General features: G+C 32.3%; 3 protein-coding genes across 3 annotated transcripts; 2 read left to right on the top strand and 1 right to left on the bottom strand.

Moving 5' to 3' along the window:
* Nucleotides 1–1,238: 1,238 nt before the first annotated feature.
* GLYI8 (Lactoylglutathione lyase / glyoxalase I family protein) lies at nucleotides 1,239–2,435 on the bottom strand. Its single transcript, XM_012210327.4, has 2 exons — nucleotides 2,128–2,435; nucleotides 1,239–1,783 (listed from the first exon to the last, which is right to left on the bottom strand). Exons 1-2 carry the CDS (start codon nucleotides 2,410–2,412, stop codon nucleotides 1,445–1,447), a joined length of 624 nt encoding a protein of 207 aa, XP_012065717.1. The 5' UTR covers nucleotides 2,413–2,435; the 3' UTR covers nucleotides 1,239–1,444.
* Nucleotides 2,436–3,533: 1,098 nt separating this feature from the next.
* LOC105628768 (S-adenosyl-L-methionine-dependent methyltransferases superfamily protein) lies at nucleotides 3,534–7,300 on the top strand. The gene is made up of 8 exons (XM_012210245.4): nucleotides 3,534–3,948; nucleotides 4,849–4,962; nucleotides 5,061–5,129; nucleotides 5,233–5,252; nucleotides 5,348–5,400; nucleotides 5,518–5,548; nucleotides 5,653–5,734; nucleotides 6,707–7,300. Exons 1-8 carry the CDS (start codon nucleotides 3,765–3,767, stop codon nucleotides 6,910–6,912), a joined length of 759 nt encoding a protein of 252 aa, XP_012065635.1. The 5' UTR covers nucleotides 3,534–3,764; the 3' UTR covers nucleotides 6,913–7,300.
* Nucleotides 7,301–10,319: 3,019 nt separating this feature from the next.
* Nucleotides 10,320–15,131, top strand: AGL15 (AGAMOUS-like 15). The gene is made up of 8 exons (XM_012210244.4): nucleotides 10,320–10,763; nucleotides 12,408–12,483; nucleotides 13,349–13,413; nucleotides 13,513–13,612; nucleotides 13,739–13,780; nucleotides 14,145–14,186; nucleotides 14,260–14,432; nucleotides 14,645–15,131. The coding sequence occupies exons 1-8, from the start codon at nucleotides 10,582–10,584 to the stop codon at nucleotides 14,730–14,732; spliced, it is 768 nt and encodes a 255-aa protein (XP_012065634.1). The 5' UTR covers nucleotides 10,320–10,581; the 3' UTR covers nucleotides 14,733–15,131.
* The last annotated feature ends 2 nt before the right edge of the window (nucleotides 15,132–15,133 follow it).

The raw sequence follows: 15,133 nt of genomic DNA, 5'->3' as shown, positions 1-15,133 counted from the left end.
AATCAATTTTTTAGTTTTTCAAAAGACGGAAAAGCCCATCGGTAATGAAAATCAGTTCGTTTCAAGAAGCCCAGATATGCGTATGTGAACTGTGCGTGGTTCGTTTGCTAAGCCCAAATGTGCATATGTGTTCAAGTCCAACAAATATATAGTTTATCCTTTATTTCTCCAGTAAAAGAATAAAAAATAGAAAAAAAATCGAAAAACAAATATTTTTTATGAATAAAAGCTGTGTTTGACAATAATACTTATTTATAGAGTGATTTAAATTAAAAATATTCAATATAAATAGTTTTTAATTAGTTATTTAACTTAAAATAATAAAAAAGAAATTAGCTAAAAGACAGAGTATTTTAATATTTCTATCCAAACCCTAAAAGCTGTTGTCAAAATTAAGTTACCGAACGATGTAATTTTGACTTTATCAAAAATTAAAAGCTACTTCAAAAATTTTTATAACATTTCTATCCCAAACCCTAAAAACTGTTGTCGAAATTAAGTTACCGAACGATGTAATTTTGATTTTATCAAAAATTAAAAGCTACTTCAAAAATTTTTATAACATTTCTATCTCAAACCCTAAAAGCTGTTGTCGAAATTAAGTTATCCATCGATATTATTTTAACTTTATCAAAAGCTAAAAGCTACTTCAAAAATTTTTATCGAATATGAATGAAATAAAAAATGCAATAAGATAATGATATAGAATAAGATTCAGATTACATTTATGCGTTCAATTTAATAGAAATAAATGAAAAAATTAAAATTGAAAAAAACTAAAAATCTCCACATTAATAAATTGCTATGAATTAAATTACTTAATTATCATTTTATTAAATAAGAGTTATTCTTCAATATAACAATATAATTAATTTCAATTCAATAAATTATGAGAATAAATGTTTGTCAAACTATAAAGTTTTATTCCTAATAAATTTTTTTAAAAAAAATATTCATGAGTGAATATCATAGAAAACCCAATAACGCAAATTTTATTACTTCCATTTAAAAGTATACATAATATTTTTATATAAAAATCAAATAAAAATCATACAATATGATATTTTCTAAAATTTTATTCCTAATAAATTTTTTTAAAAAAATATTCATGAGTGAATATCTTAGCAAACCCAATAACGCAAATTTATTACTTCCATTTAAAGGTATACATAATATTTTTATATAAAAATCATACAATATGATATTTTATAAAATTCCATCCAATAAACAACATCCCAAAAAAAAAAAGAGAACCTGTTTTAAAAATAACAAAGGGCACCTATAGCTTTTACAAAAAGATAATGAGGATTCAGAATGCCTATAATCACACAATTGACAATTCTATTTGCTACTATACACACCCTTACTTACTAATTACTATTACAACAACAAACATAAAATTGCAGCCTAATAATCCTAATAATTGTAAAATGGAAAGCCAAATTTAAGATTTTGGTTTCAGTTCTAGTTCTGATTCTTGAGCGTCTGGTTCTGGTTTTGCTTCCGGTTTTGCTTCCGATTCTTGAACATCTGGTTCTGGTTCATCCCCATTTGATTGCACTTCAACAGGAGGAGTATGTCTATCCATAGGAAGCTTTATTTTGCCAAGAGAAGCAGCAGGAACAAGCTTAAGATTCTCACAATTACATATCTCAATCATGAAACCATCTGGGTCATTGAAAAATAATTGGTCTATTTTTGTCCCATGTTCATCTACTGTCCTTTTCATGTACTTGACATTGAACTCCTTCAATCTTTTCTCCATTGCTTCAATGTCTTCGCACTATATTATAAGAAACCCAAATTAATAAAATTTAAGTAATAATTTGTAAGTATATACATCAAGAGATTGATGATAATATAGAAATTGCATTTAATCTTGAGCTAACAACTAAAAAATACTTATCTTTCACAAAAAAAATAAGCTTTGTTCGGCAACTTTTAAAACTTTTTTAAAGTGTGTTAAGGATTATCGAAAACCATATTATAAAATGTTAAATATTCTAGCGTTTAGTTTTAAAGTGTGTTAAGAATTATCGAAAACCATATTATAAAATGTTAAATATTCTAACGTTTAGCATTGCATATAAATTAATTAAATGTTTTTAATTAAGAAATCATACTAACCTGAAAAGAAATATGGTTGTCCATGGGATCCAAATTGTGGTGAGGATCAGGAAATTGATCTCCATCTTTAGCTTGCACAAGATGAATTCCAACACCATAATTGAACAACCAAGCACCATCAAAGTCAAAAGCTTGAGGCCTTTCAGTCAAAACCATGCCAAGAACATTGGTGTAGAAATCAATAGACTCTTTTACATTCCTACAAAGCCTTGAGACATGATTTAACGCCATTAGAGGAGGTTCATGCTGCTTCTTTTTCTCCTCATACTCTTCTTTCTTCTCCATCCTTTTAGTTGTCTTTCTGGAGAGGGAGGGTTTTGTTTTGTGCTGGACTTTGTTAAAACTAAATATATTCGGTAGACGATGCTGACACGTGGGGCATTAGTTACACGTGGGGATGGAAGACTGCATTTAGAATTTGTACGTGGAACAATCTTCAGTAGACGTCTGCACTTTTTCCTAAATAGGCCAAACATTAGTTACCTGTGATACGAAGGATTCAGCAGATGGAGTCGTTTGTTTGAGCATAGAAATAAGGGTGCAAAAAAAAAAAAAATATATTAAAGCTTAAAAATTCATGAAATTCAAAAATTAAATTAAAAATTAAATCGGTTTATTCGATATTATAAATAATTTTGCATGGTTTTATTTTATCTATATAAAAATATAATATATTTTCAAATTTTTGAATCTACGAAATTTGGATATATAAATTTAAAAACTTACTATTTACTTTTATTAATTAGGCTTTCATTGAATATTTAAATTTACAATTACATATCCTAGCAAAATAATTCTTATTATACAAAATTAAAGTTTATATAATTTTAAAGGATACGGGAAAAATAATTAAATTATATTTAAAATTTTGATTTTTTATAGGTACCGTGTCCTTCTTTGTATTCAAAAAAATGTAAATTTAATTTTATTAATAAAAAATATATTGTTTTTGGTTATAATTTAAATTTACAGCATTAAATTTACTCTTTTTAATATGATAGGATTAATAATATTATTTAATTTTATAATTTTAATATAATTAAAAAAATAAAAATAAAATTTAATGTCAATAAGGTGTTGATTGCGGTGGAAATTTATTATAAAATTATAGATATTTTAATGACTGCCTATAAGTTACTAAAAAGGTAAAAATCTTAACACTTGAATTATAGTAATTAATTTGATTTTAATTTGAAAAATATTGAATTTTTAGATTTTATAAGTATAAATATAATTATTAAATTTATTTTTTGTTTTTTTTTATTAAAGGAGATCTAATGGTTGCTTTAAACAGCGACAATACAAAGTCAATAGGCTCATGTCGGTTGAAGTTGACTTCTCCTTTTTACCGGTGATGATGAAAGGTTAAAAATGCTCTCACCACAAGCTTCCTCTTTGAGGGAGAAGAAGACTTTATACCGCTAGTGACCCACATAAACCCACACGCCCAAACAAGTGCAAGTCACTCTTCTCTCTCTCAACCAAACCAAAACCTCCGCCCCCACCTCAACAACGACAGTTCCACCATCCGAACCACCACCACCACCAGTACCACCATTCCATTGACAACCACACAATAACAGTGTCTCCAACTGTCTGTAAACCAGAACTCTTGATCAAACAGAGAGAAACTCAAGATGTACAGGGACGTCTCTAGCTGCAATACTTACAATTACGGCGATTCTTTGTATTGGGATGCGCGCTATGTGCAAGAGGCTGGTAGTTTCGATTGGTACCAGCGTTACTCTTCTCTTCGCCCATTTGTTCGTCGCTATATCCCGACTTCCTCTCGCGTTCTCATGGTTGGCTGTGGCAATGCCCGTAACTATCTCGTTACTCTCTGCTTGTTTTTGCTCTTGTTATCGTCTTGTCTGCGTTTGAGTATGACTCTAGTTTGTTTAATTTAGTGGAGAATGAATTAGGTCAGCGATATGCTTCTGATTAGCTCGATTTGCCTTCTGGGTTGGTTAGGGGTTTCATTTTCAGTTTCTGTGTAGGCCTAATCTGCTAGAAGGAAAGGAACTCTTTGCTTAAAAATATGATTGACATACACTTTGAATTAGTATGGCCTTCAATGTTTTTCATTATAGAAATGGGTGCCCTTGGAATTGAGTTGTAAATGTAAAAAGTTTTGTGCCTATTTCAGAGCTTGTAAGGATGGAAATTAATAATTACAGAAAGTATTGCGTACTTGGGACTGTTTGTGTGCAAGAAAGAAATACTTTTTTGCTTAGAAATCTGATTGACATGCATTTTCATGTGTAGTAGTCTGGCCGCCAATGCTTTTTGAATATAGAAATAAGTAACCTTAGTACTTAAGTGTGACCTGTTTTATTGTCTTATTAATGCAACTGCCCCATGGTCTGTACTTGTTGATGGAACTCAACCGTAGTTAAATTATGGTAAATCATTTAACAGTATCTGAGATAGTTTTTATGGTCCTAATTTTGAGCTCTGCATATGATGGCATATTCAGAGGGATCATTGTGGTAAGATTTGTGATGTAAAAAAAAATCTCTTGGATCTGTCAATTTTGCAACCTGCAAATTAAATTGTTGATACCCCCATATGAAAGTTGTCACTTTCCTATTGAATAACTGAAAGGAATTTTGACCCAAAATTCTCTGCAGACTGTCTAATGGGAATTTTCTTTTTTTTTTTTTTTTTTTTTTTTTTTTTTTTTTTTTTTTTTTTTTTTGCTTTCTCCCCCCCACATTGTAGTCATGTCAGAGGATATGGTGAAGGATGGGTACGAAGACATAACAAACATTGACATTTCATCAGTGGCTATTGACATGATGAGAAAAAAATACGAGCATATCCCCCAGCTCAAATGTATCCCATTAAAGGAAAATTTTCAATTAATGTTGTGAAACATATATTTTTTTTCTTAGTTATATCTATCTCTTTGTAAGTTTCCTATACTATTTTAGACATGCGAATGGATGTTAGAGATATGAGTTTCTTCCCAGATGATTCTTTTGATAGTGTCATCGACAAGGGTATGGCCCTCCCTATTCCATTAGATGCATTTTATAACGATGTGCTTGACTTAAGTTGGTGCCTTTTTGTGTTGACTTTGTTTCTTGCTGATCCTTGACTCAGGAACTCTTGATTCATTAATGGTATGGCACATTTTCCAATGTTCTCATAACTTCTTCTAGCTTTAGGCTTTTCTAATTATTCGTATTTTTATTATTATTTATGCTTGTAATTTTAGTGCGGGAATGATGCTCCGATTAGTGCTGCTCAGATGTTGGGGGAAGTAAGCAGGTTCTGCTAAGAAAAACCTTTTGTAGCTACAGTTCTGATTATGTTTGCACTCATACTATGATTTACATTCATTGCAATCGTCTTCACCATCCCTTTTTCCTCCTTTTGGCTTTGCAGGCTTCTTAAACCTGGAGGAATTCATATGTTGGTAACCATATACCCAAAAGAAAAAAAAAAACTTTATTCTTTTTCCATTCATCATTGACTTTTGAAAGTTTTTAAACCATGATGTGTTTTTCAAACTCTTTTCAGATAACCTATGGTGATCCTACAGTAAGGATGCTTCATTTGAGCCAGCCTGTGTACAATTGGAAAATTGTCTTGTACATAATACGTAAGTTTCCTGTCCTTTTGAACTTAAAAAAGATTTTCACTCTGTGGCCAAGTCTTGCAGTAGATAGATATTCTTTCTATTTACCTGGAAGTTTTAGCCTTTACCGATATAATGTGATTCTTGTATGAATAATTATGCTACTGATTCTTTCTTACTTTTATCCAGATTGATTTTTAAGTGCATAATCATGGGTAAGATAAATGTATTTGATGGAATGAGTCGTGATAAAATTTACTGTTTTCTTTGTCCTTGTGTTTGATAAATTTTTACTTGTTGTTTTAAAGCATATAAAATTACTAAAGTTTGTTGTGCCATGATGATCTTTAATTGGTCCATCATCAAATTTACACAAGACCTTAAAGAACTTCAAATGGCGCTCTAGGCTATCCATTTCCCACAACTGAATAATTCTTTTCCATCTCAAAACCAATCTGCACCATGAAAAATGGAGTGAGCAGGTTGTGCATGGAAAAAATTTTCCTACTTTATATTTCTGATTGTGTTTGTGTTCAGGCTATGATCTATACTCATTGTGGTACTCCTTGCTATCCCTGTTTTCCTCCTTTAGTCTACTAAACTAGATACGGGTTACAGCGAACTGAGTGATAATTAGCTATCTTTGTATCCAGGGGACTGAACATGCAGTTGCTGCTGCTCTGCCTGCATTATCTTAAATCATTCTTAAAACTGAGAATATGCTTTACATTTTGAAGAGAAATACAAGGATTTCATATTGTTTTGGTATTGATGATTATATGTCCGTTATAGTAGATTCATGATTGATGCATTTTTTTTTCTGTCATTTTGAATTGTTTGGAGTTTGAGCCCTGAATCCAATTTTTCCTCATTGTTTCTGTCTTTGCCTCATTGCTAATTTTTGTGCTAATTTAGAGCTTAGCAAACAGAATTTAACTTTAAATAAGGAGGCTAAATTTCTTTCGATTTACTAATCCCTTTTTTGTGGTTTTGCAGCCAGACCAGGATTTGAAAGGCCTGCAGGTGGTTCATCATCACGCTCATTTTTGGAACCTGTCCCCATAACTGAGAACGGGTTACTTCGGGCAGATTTCATATTAGAAGATCCTGATTCTCACTTTATATACGTCTGTAAAAAGATGGATGAAACAACAGATCTTCATAGCATAACCCACTGCCCACTAACGGCTGATGTTTCCTAGGATTTAGTTACAGTCAGGCATTAAGGTAGTGATTACCTTGTTCAAGCTTCAACATGGACCATAACTGTTTGTATGAATATCACTGCATGTACCACAAGGCCTGGTCATTGGCAAGCTTTTACTATTTGTTGTGAAAATTGTTTTTGTTTTGCCTGATATGTCAGATTAGAATCTAGATGAGATGAAGGAAAAAGAACAAGAAGAAAGAATCTTGTTCTAGATGAGTCGGTGAAATAAGCACTTCAGTTTATCGCTCTTTGTGCATCATCTGAAGTGCCTTCAGATTCCAAGTTGAACATTTTAATTTGCTTTATTCTAAAACATGCTTAATTCTATTGTGGAACTTGTTCAAATGGAGGAGCTTAACCGCCCGGTTTCTCTTTATTCATTATGATGACTGTTGATGTATGCTCAGCTTATTCTATCTGCCTCTCCAGTATTCGTTGGTGAACTCAATTCCAGCATTAATCTTATTTCTTTGCCTTTTCCATTTCTTAACCGATTCTATATTATGGCAGCTTTCCTCTTATCTCTTGTTTGATAGCTATGATCCAGTAATTGGATTATGAAGGTGATATAACTAGTTTTGGAGGCCTAGAAAGAGGTCTCTGGGGTTGAGTCACTGCTATTTATATAAGTAGCTTCAGTAGTAGCTCTTTTAAGGCTGTTAAAAGAAGAAAATTTCAACTTTAGATATTAACACTATAAAAATGGCATCAAGCTTTATTATTATTATTGTTATTGAACTCTTTTTGGTGACATTATTAATGAACTCCTTTTAGGTACTCTTGTTTATTGGTGAACAATAGCAAAATTTATGTGAGATTGGAATTGGTGTAAGGCAATCATTTTCAACCTAGTAGCTTTTTATTAGGAGTATAGCTTCCACCAAGACTTGTTTCCTTTTGCAGTTGTCTAACTCTTCTAGATAATAACTAAGTTTCTATTTATAAAGGTGAACAAGAGAATCTTAACCTGTAAATAGAATGCATGCCTGATTGGGTTAAGCTCCAACTAAATCATCAATAGACTGTAGGTTCCTTCCTATCCCACTTTTTACCTTCAACTTGTGTTCTTCAATCTCAAAGATTTGATGCATTTAAATGGTCAGGGCATGGTTTTTTAGTAGCAGCCGAAAGATGTAAATGAGCCGAGCCTACTTGCGAGCTGTTTGAGTTTGGCTTGAAAAAAGTTCAAGCTTTTACATATACATATATAATATTTATTTTAAATTTATTAGAGTCTCAAGCCAAATTCGAGTTTAAAAATTTTTTAATTAAATTCAAGGTTCAAGTCAAGTTTGAACTTAAAATTTTATAGTTCACTGAGTTTCGAGCCAAGCTAAATTCTATTAAATCTAATAAGATCAAGCTTGGCTCAACTCAATTACACCCCTAGTGACAACAATTCTTTGGTTTCTTTTGTCGATGTTTAAAATTTAACCTCTAGTTCATAAGATAAACACTGAACTGTTTAATTATAGTTATACACAAACTATTATCCAATTTATTATCTTATAAATAATGTGGATATCACCTTGAATTTTCAAATCTTCCAAAGATAGAAGGACAAGAACTTCATTAATGCAAAGAGATAACGCAGGACAAGAAGTAATTACTTCATTGATACTGGTTTCTTAATACTTAAAGAATACCTCAAAATGGTTGGTCTTGCTAAAGTAGGTGTCAGAGGCTTGAGTAGTGTGTAGGAAAGCGCTATAAATTGAGCAGATCTTCTGCTCTCTGTCCTAAATTTTACTAAATCTGAGTTAGATTTCATTTTAGAACCGTAACTATATAAAGATATGTCATGTATTGACCACGTAATTCACATAAGGTAATAAGATAATTTTACATTTTACATTATAGAAAAATCATGTCTTGGATGCTATTGTTTGAGTAGTGCATGTATTCAGTTCTACTTTTCTTTCTCCAAACCCGTTATTCTTAATTTTTTTTAATGATAAAAATAAGAAAGAGCAAAATAAAAGAGATAGGTTGTGCTCCACAATCAATGTCTTGATTAAACGTTATTTTTTACAGTGTTCGGTAACATATCGTTTGAATGACTTTTAGAAGTTAATGTATCATTTTATAAAAAGTTAACATTTATAACATTTAGCTTTTAGCGTATTATGAAAAGTTACTCAAGCATTCTATGAAAGTTATTCAAACGATCTATGAAAGTTACTATTAGCTAAACAGATAAACGCAAACAACTACCGAAACAGTTAATTTTGTCGAACAAATTCATAATACCGAACAAATCCATAATACCGAACAAACCCATAATAGAAAGACTCAAGATTTTGAACTCTAATTAACATGATGTCACTATTAGAAGAGTTGCTAGAACTTAATATCTTTCATTATTCACTAAAAACTTTAGTAAATGAGAATTATAAGTAGCAAGCCAAAGTGACTAAATCTGGTAATTAATTGGAAATTTAAGAAACCCAGTTGAGACCAAAATTCCCATTTATGGCAAATATCAGTTACAATTACAAAGTCCTCAGAGGGCTCCAACCACTCTTCCAAAACAGCAAAGAAAGTTGAAAATTACTATACTGCCACTACCCTATACACTATCTCTATATATGGCAGATTGACAGTACCTTTACCAAATGTGGCAAAAATAACATAGTATACAAAAACCATCAATCCTTCATATGTGGGTCCATAGCTGCTCTAGAAATAGCAAAAGTAAATAAAATAAGTTAAAAAACTTATCTTCTCTATATATGGTAGTAGATTTACTAAATGTGGTAAATAATAAATGACAGATAGAGTAAAAAAAATTTTGGCAGCAAGAAAGATAATTTTGCAATTAACCTTCTCTAAAGTTGGCATTTCTTTTGCTAATTGTAGCAACTACTAAATCCAGAAACACAAGCAAATGCTATTGAAGTAAAAATATACACAAAAACAAAAATAGCCATTACCCACTTAGCTTTCTCTAAAATTGGCAGAGGCAAAGCTAAAGTAGAACAATTTTTTTTTTATTCAAGAAATATATATAGAAAAATGTAGCTAAATTAAAAGAAAAAAATAAGAAAAGAAATCTAAATACACTAGAAAACAAAAGGAATAGGTTCTTTGAAAGACCAATGAGACTAAAAACAAAGACTCATTAGACCATCCACTCATTTTTCCCTCTCAGAACAAGAAAATATATGTAAAATAGGATGCTAAATTTAGCAAAAGGAAATAAATCAAAAATTGAAACTTCCAAAAAAGGGACCCACTCATATCCTACTAAAGAACAAAACTTTATGGGTCCCACAATGAGAAAAGAGGAGACCCACCATTAGCACCCAACCACTCCAAATGTGGCAAAAGAATCATGCAGCACACTCTAATTAGTATACAGAGCCATGCAAACTTGCCGTTTCTAGCCCCTCTATCTCTCGCCATTTGTGTCAAAAAAAACGCTCTCTTTCTCTCTCCCTCTATCTCTATCCCCTTTATCTTCTCCTCTTTCTCTATATTTAGCAACCCCAAATAAGGGCCTTCTTATTTTCTCTCTGCCTATCTATCTGAAAGAAAGAAAGCTCCTTGCTTTGTTTTAAAGATAGAAAATTGAATTTTGAAAGAATAAAAATTTCCCCCTTTCTGTTGGTTTTTGTGGGTTTTGATCAGTTGGGTCTCTGTTGTTGTTTGAAGAGGAAAAATGGGTAGAGGGAAGATTGAGATCAAGAGGATTGAGAATGCAAACAGCAGGCAAGTTACATTCTCTAAAAGGAGAGCCGGGCTGCTGAAAAAGGCTCAGGAACTTGCCATTCTCTGTGATGCTGAGGTTGCTGTTATTATCTTCTCCAACACTGGCAAGCTCTTTGAGTTCTCTAGTGCTGGGTATGGATAGTATTTTATTTTATTAATTTGTCTTTTCATTCTAAGCTCGTTTGTTAAGGAACAAAATTTCGTTTTTGGGAATCTTTTCTTATAATTTTAATGAATATTTTGAGGTGATTGCATGTGCTAAATTAATGGCTGCTCTGGTTTTTTTGTAAATGTTTATGGTTGGAATGGACTTTTCTGTCATTTAATTTAAACTTACTAATTTACGAAGGGATTTTGAAATTTTTTTTCAAAGTTTCGTTTTAGAAGTTTTTGGATCATTGCATGTGTATGTTTTTTTTTTAATCATATCTGGATGAACTTTTTTTTTTCTTTTATTATGGTTTTTAACGTTCACTAAGTTTATCTTTTTTTTTTTTTTTTTCCCTTAACTACTGTTGAATTTTTTTATTGGATATGTTGAAGTGACTTTTATATTTTATTTGAGAGCTTTTTAAAATTCTTTTCAGTTTTCAGCAATATTCTTCCTGGGTAAATGTTCCTTTCCAGTGATAAATTCTTTTCCACTTGACTAGGTTCATGCGGGTTTTGGGGGTTTATTGTTTATTTTTCTGCATGTAGCTGTTGATTAATTATTGATAAAATCTAGGTGATGTGGGGTTTTACCCTCTTTTTTTCTATTCAATTGACATGGTTTCATGAGCTTTAATTTTTCTATTGATTCGTGTTGTTACTTTTTCTAGAAGATATTTCCAATTTCACCGAATTTGCTAATTTGATTTGAACTTTGTTTGTGACAGGTTGGGGTATGATGGCTAATGTCTTGTTTTAAGTTCACTTTGATGGATGTCTTGGGTTATACTTATTTATTTGTTTTCTGCTGAGGATTTGACTGAGTGATTTGCATTTTTTAGTTGATATCTGTCATAAGTAATCTGTTCTTTTGTTTTTTTTTTTTTTTTTAAGTGAAGTTTTTAATGTTAGAGTAGTTCAGAGAAACCAGAACTTTTAACTCCTTAGATGTCCTTTTTATGGAAATAAGCATGAAGAGGGAAAAAAAGGTAGGTATCTTTTCAAATTTACAAAAGAGAATACTGAATTCTTGGTGATGGATTATTGAGAAACTAATTTCTGGAAATGAAGTGAGAAAATACTAGACCAAGAGAAAATAGAACCAACAGAGCAGAAAATATATATAATGCAGAGCACCAAGTGATTTCTAACTTCTTGCGACGCTGTTAATCATAAGCGTATTGAACTAGCAGGGACTCCCTCTAGTGGATGGAGCTTTGAGTCCGAAAAAATAACTACCTTTCACTTCAGACACACTTAGCTGTCAGCAAGACATATCAAGTAGTTAGAGATACAATAGATGAAACTCCAAGAAACTAGTATTGTCCTCAATTTTTTAGCCAAGAAACATTTTTTTTAGGATCACAATGCACTTCAGTTAAGCAGAAGCGTAATACAATCATGCCTTATCCCAATCTGCTTAAGTTTTCACTCCAATGGCATATGCCGTAGAAAAGATTTTATAACTTGTCATTGGCCTGTGTCGACAGTCTACTTACTTATGTTTATATTTTTTCAAGAATCATGTAGCAAGAATGAATTTGACTGAAAATTTGATGCACTTCATCTAAAGATACTAACTTGGTACTAACTCATGCTTATTCGCTCAAATTTTTGTTTCTACAGCATGAAGAGAACACTTGCAAGATACAACAAATGCCTAGATTCGTCAGAGCATATTAAAGTAGAGTACAAGGCAGAGGTAGCTCTTAGTTCATGTGTACACTAGCAAAATATGTTCTTTTATGAATTTGTGCATACAAGTGTCCTGCAGTGTGTTTTACCTTATTTAAGGGTCTTCTGATACATTGTTCCGCTTTTCCCTTTCCCTTTCCCTTTCTCTTAGGAATGTTATATATATTTTGTTAAATGCAAAAACATCACAGAAGAAAACATAAATAGATATCCATTCTTCCCATTTACTTGCAGACTTTCTGTGGGTATTCTGGAATGTACTGCAATTTTTCTGCTTTGAAAAACAGTTTTGAACTTGCGGGAATGGGGTGATTGTTGGTATGGGAAGTAGGGAGACTTGCTCGTTTGAAGATAAAGTGATAAACGTCATCACTCATATAGGCTGACCATTGGGTTCTGGAAAGACATACATAAGAAAGGCAGAGCCTTTACACAAGGGTCTTTGCTGTCCAAATCTTTTTTATTCCTCAGCTTCATTACTATTATGTGGGAGAGTGAAAAAAGAATTCCAACTTTTTTGATGAAGTTTTGAGAACTTTTTTCCACATAAAATGCATATCACAGAAAATTTGAAGAAAACTATTTCCAAATGGTAGAGCAGGAAGCTGATATGGTCCAGTCCATGTCCTCAAGGGCGATGGGGTTCACATTGTAGGAAAAATTTATCAAATGACATTTTTCTTCCATTTGCTGTCCTTTTTCACCCAGGCACTTTTGAGAACCATCCATCACTTGTAGATGGTTTAGACAACCATAATACTTTGTTTATGTCCAATTGAAATTTTTGACTATTCAATTTGTTGAACTTTACTCATATGAATAATCTCCAATACAAGTATTGGTTGATGTTTCCATTTGCATGTCTTCTTCAGAAACAAGATTTGAAGGAGGTGGATGTTCTAAAAGAGGAAATTGCGAAGCTACAAGTGAAACAATTGTATGTGCTTTCTGCATTATTTCATTGCATTTGTTAAATAACTATTGAGATAATGCAAAGATCTCTTTTCTATGTGTATTCATGATTCTGTTTCAATAGGCGGCTTTTGGGCCAGGACCTGACTGGCTTGAGCTTGAAAGAGTTGCAACTGTTGGAGCAGCAATTAAACGAAGGGTTATTATGTGTGAAAGAGAGAAAGGTTTTGCGCAATATCTTTGTTCTTGCTTTTGTTGTACAATTTTAATCATAGAAAGCAATAGAGGCACATTGTGTTGTTTACTAGTTTCACATTTCAAGAGCTTTAATGGAAATTTTATCCTTTCAGGAAAAATTACTGATGGAACAACTTGAACAATCAAGAGTACAGGTAATTGAAGACATAATTATTACATGTGTATTTCCTGTAACTATTTTGTTGAACAATGTTCATTACAGCATTAATCCTAAAAGAATAATGCGACCACTTTACAAATGTGTCAATTTTGGTTGTAAATGTTTGAAGTTACCTAGACATAGCCCTGTTGGTAATTATCTCCCTCCCTTAAGGAGGAGGTTTTTGATTTGAAATCCCCAATCCCTAACATTATCCAAGAAGAAAAAAGGTTTTGTATTTGCGCCAACATTTCAGTTAAGTGGTGAAATATGATTTGTGCTAACAGAGTTCCTCAGCTTCTGCCAGAGAAAGAAATTGGAACTGTTTTTTGACTGGGTATTCAATTTCTTGTTACCAGGAACAGCGAGCTATGCTGGAGAATGAAACTCTGCGCAGACAGGTAATCAATACACTTCTTTGAACAATGTCCCAAGTAAAATGCAATGCTCATTTTTGCTTGTTGTATCATGAAGGTTGAAGAGCTTCGAGGCTTCTTCCCATCAACTAATCACTCAGTTCCAGCTTATCTTGAATACTATTCTATAGAGAGGAAGCATTCCCTTACAAACAATGGTTCTGCTAGTCCAGACGTAGCCTGCAATTGCTCAATGGAAAAAGGGGATTCAGATACAACCTTGCATTTGGGGTATGCTATTTTTCTTGTATCACCCATCCTTCAGTTGATTTGCGAATACTTCAATAAATTGTTGTATAAATAGCAGTAATGCCTAACTGTACTTGCTTGCTAAGTTAATATTTTTAACTTTTAAGTCGGCTCAGACCTTATAATCTTACTGCTCTGGTATATTGCTTTGATAATGCCTAACTATTCTCATATATATTTCCTTTGTTGGCCAGATTGCCAACTGATGCATATCGCAAGAGGAAGGCACCAGAGGGAGAAAGCCAGTCCAATGATTCAGAGAGCCAATTAGTCTTGATGTGATCATTTGGTCATTCTCCTTTCCTGTTAATAGAAACAGAACTGAAATGGTAGAGTAGAGTTGGTTCTTGAAGTTTGTCGAGGCATCGGTTTAGCCAACCGTGAGAAGTTATAGTTAGTGTTCTTTCAGTTATAGATGTTTCTATTGTAGGAGAAAAACTGGAGTTTCAGGGGACAGAGATCGAAACGAGTCGGTAGTTAGTGTTACCCATTTTTAGTAATGGTTCATAGATCCTCTCTTTTTTTTTTTTCTTTTTTTTCTTTACCTGTATCAGATTAGTGTATGTTATCTAGGTGTTGGTTATGACCATCCTTTTCTGATTTAATCAGTAAATAGGATGATGAATTTCATTTCCCATTTTCTCTTAGACAAAAGTATGTTACTTGGCATCTTCTTTAGTTCT

Source organism: Jatropha curcas, chromosome 6 (genome assembly GCF_041381405.1).
Source record: "Jatropha curcas cultivar XTBG-Jc1 chromosome 6, XTBG_Jcur_1.0, whole genome shotgun sequence".
Classification (NCBI taxonomy): Eukaryota; Viridiplantae; Streptophyta; class Magnoliopsida; order Malpighiales; family Euphorbiaceae; genus Jatropha; species Jatropha curcas.
This window is presented reverse-complemented; position numbering and strand designations above follow the sequence as displayed.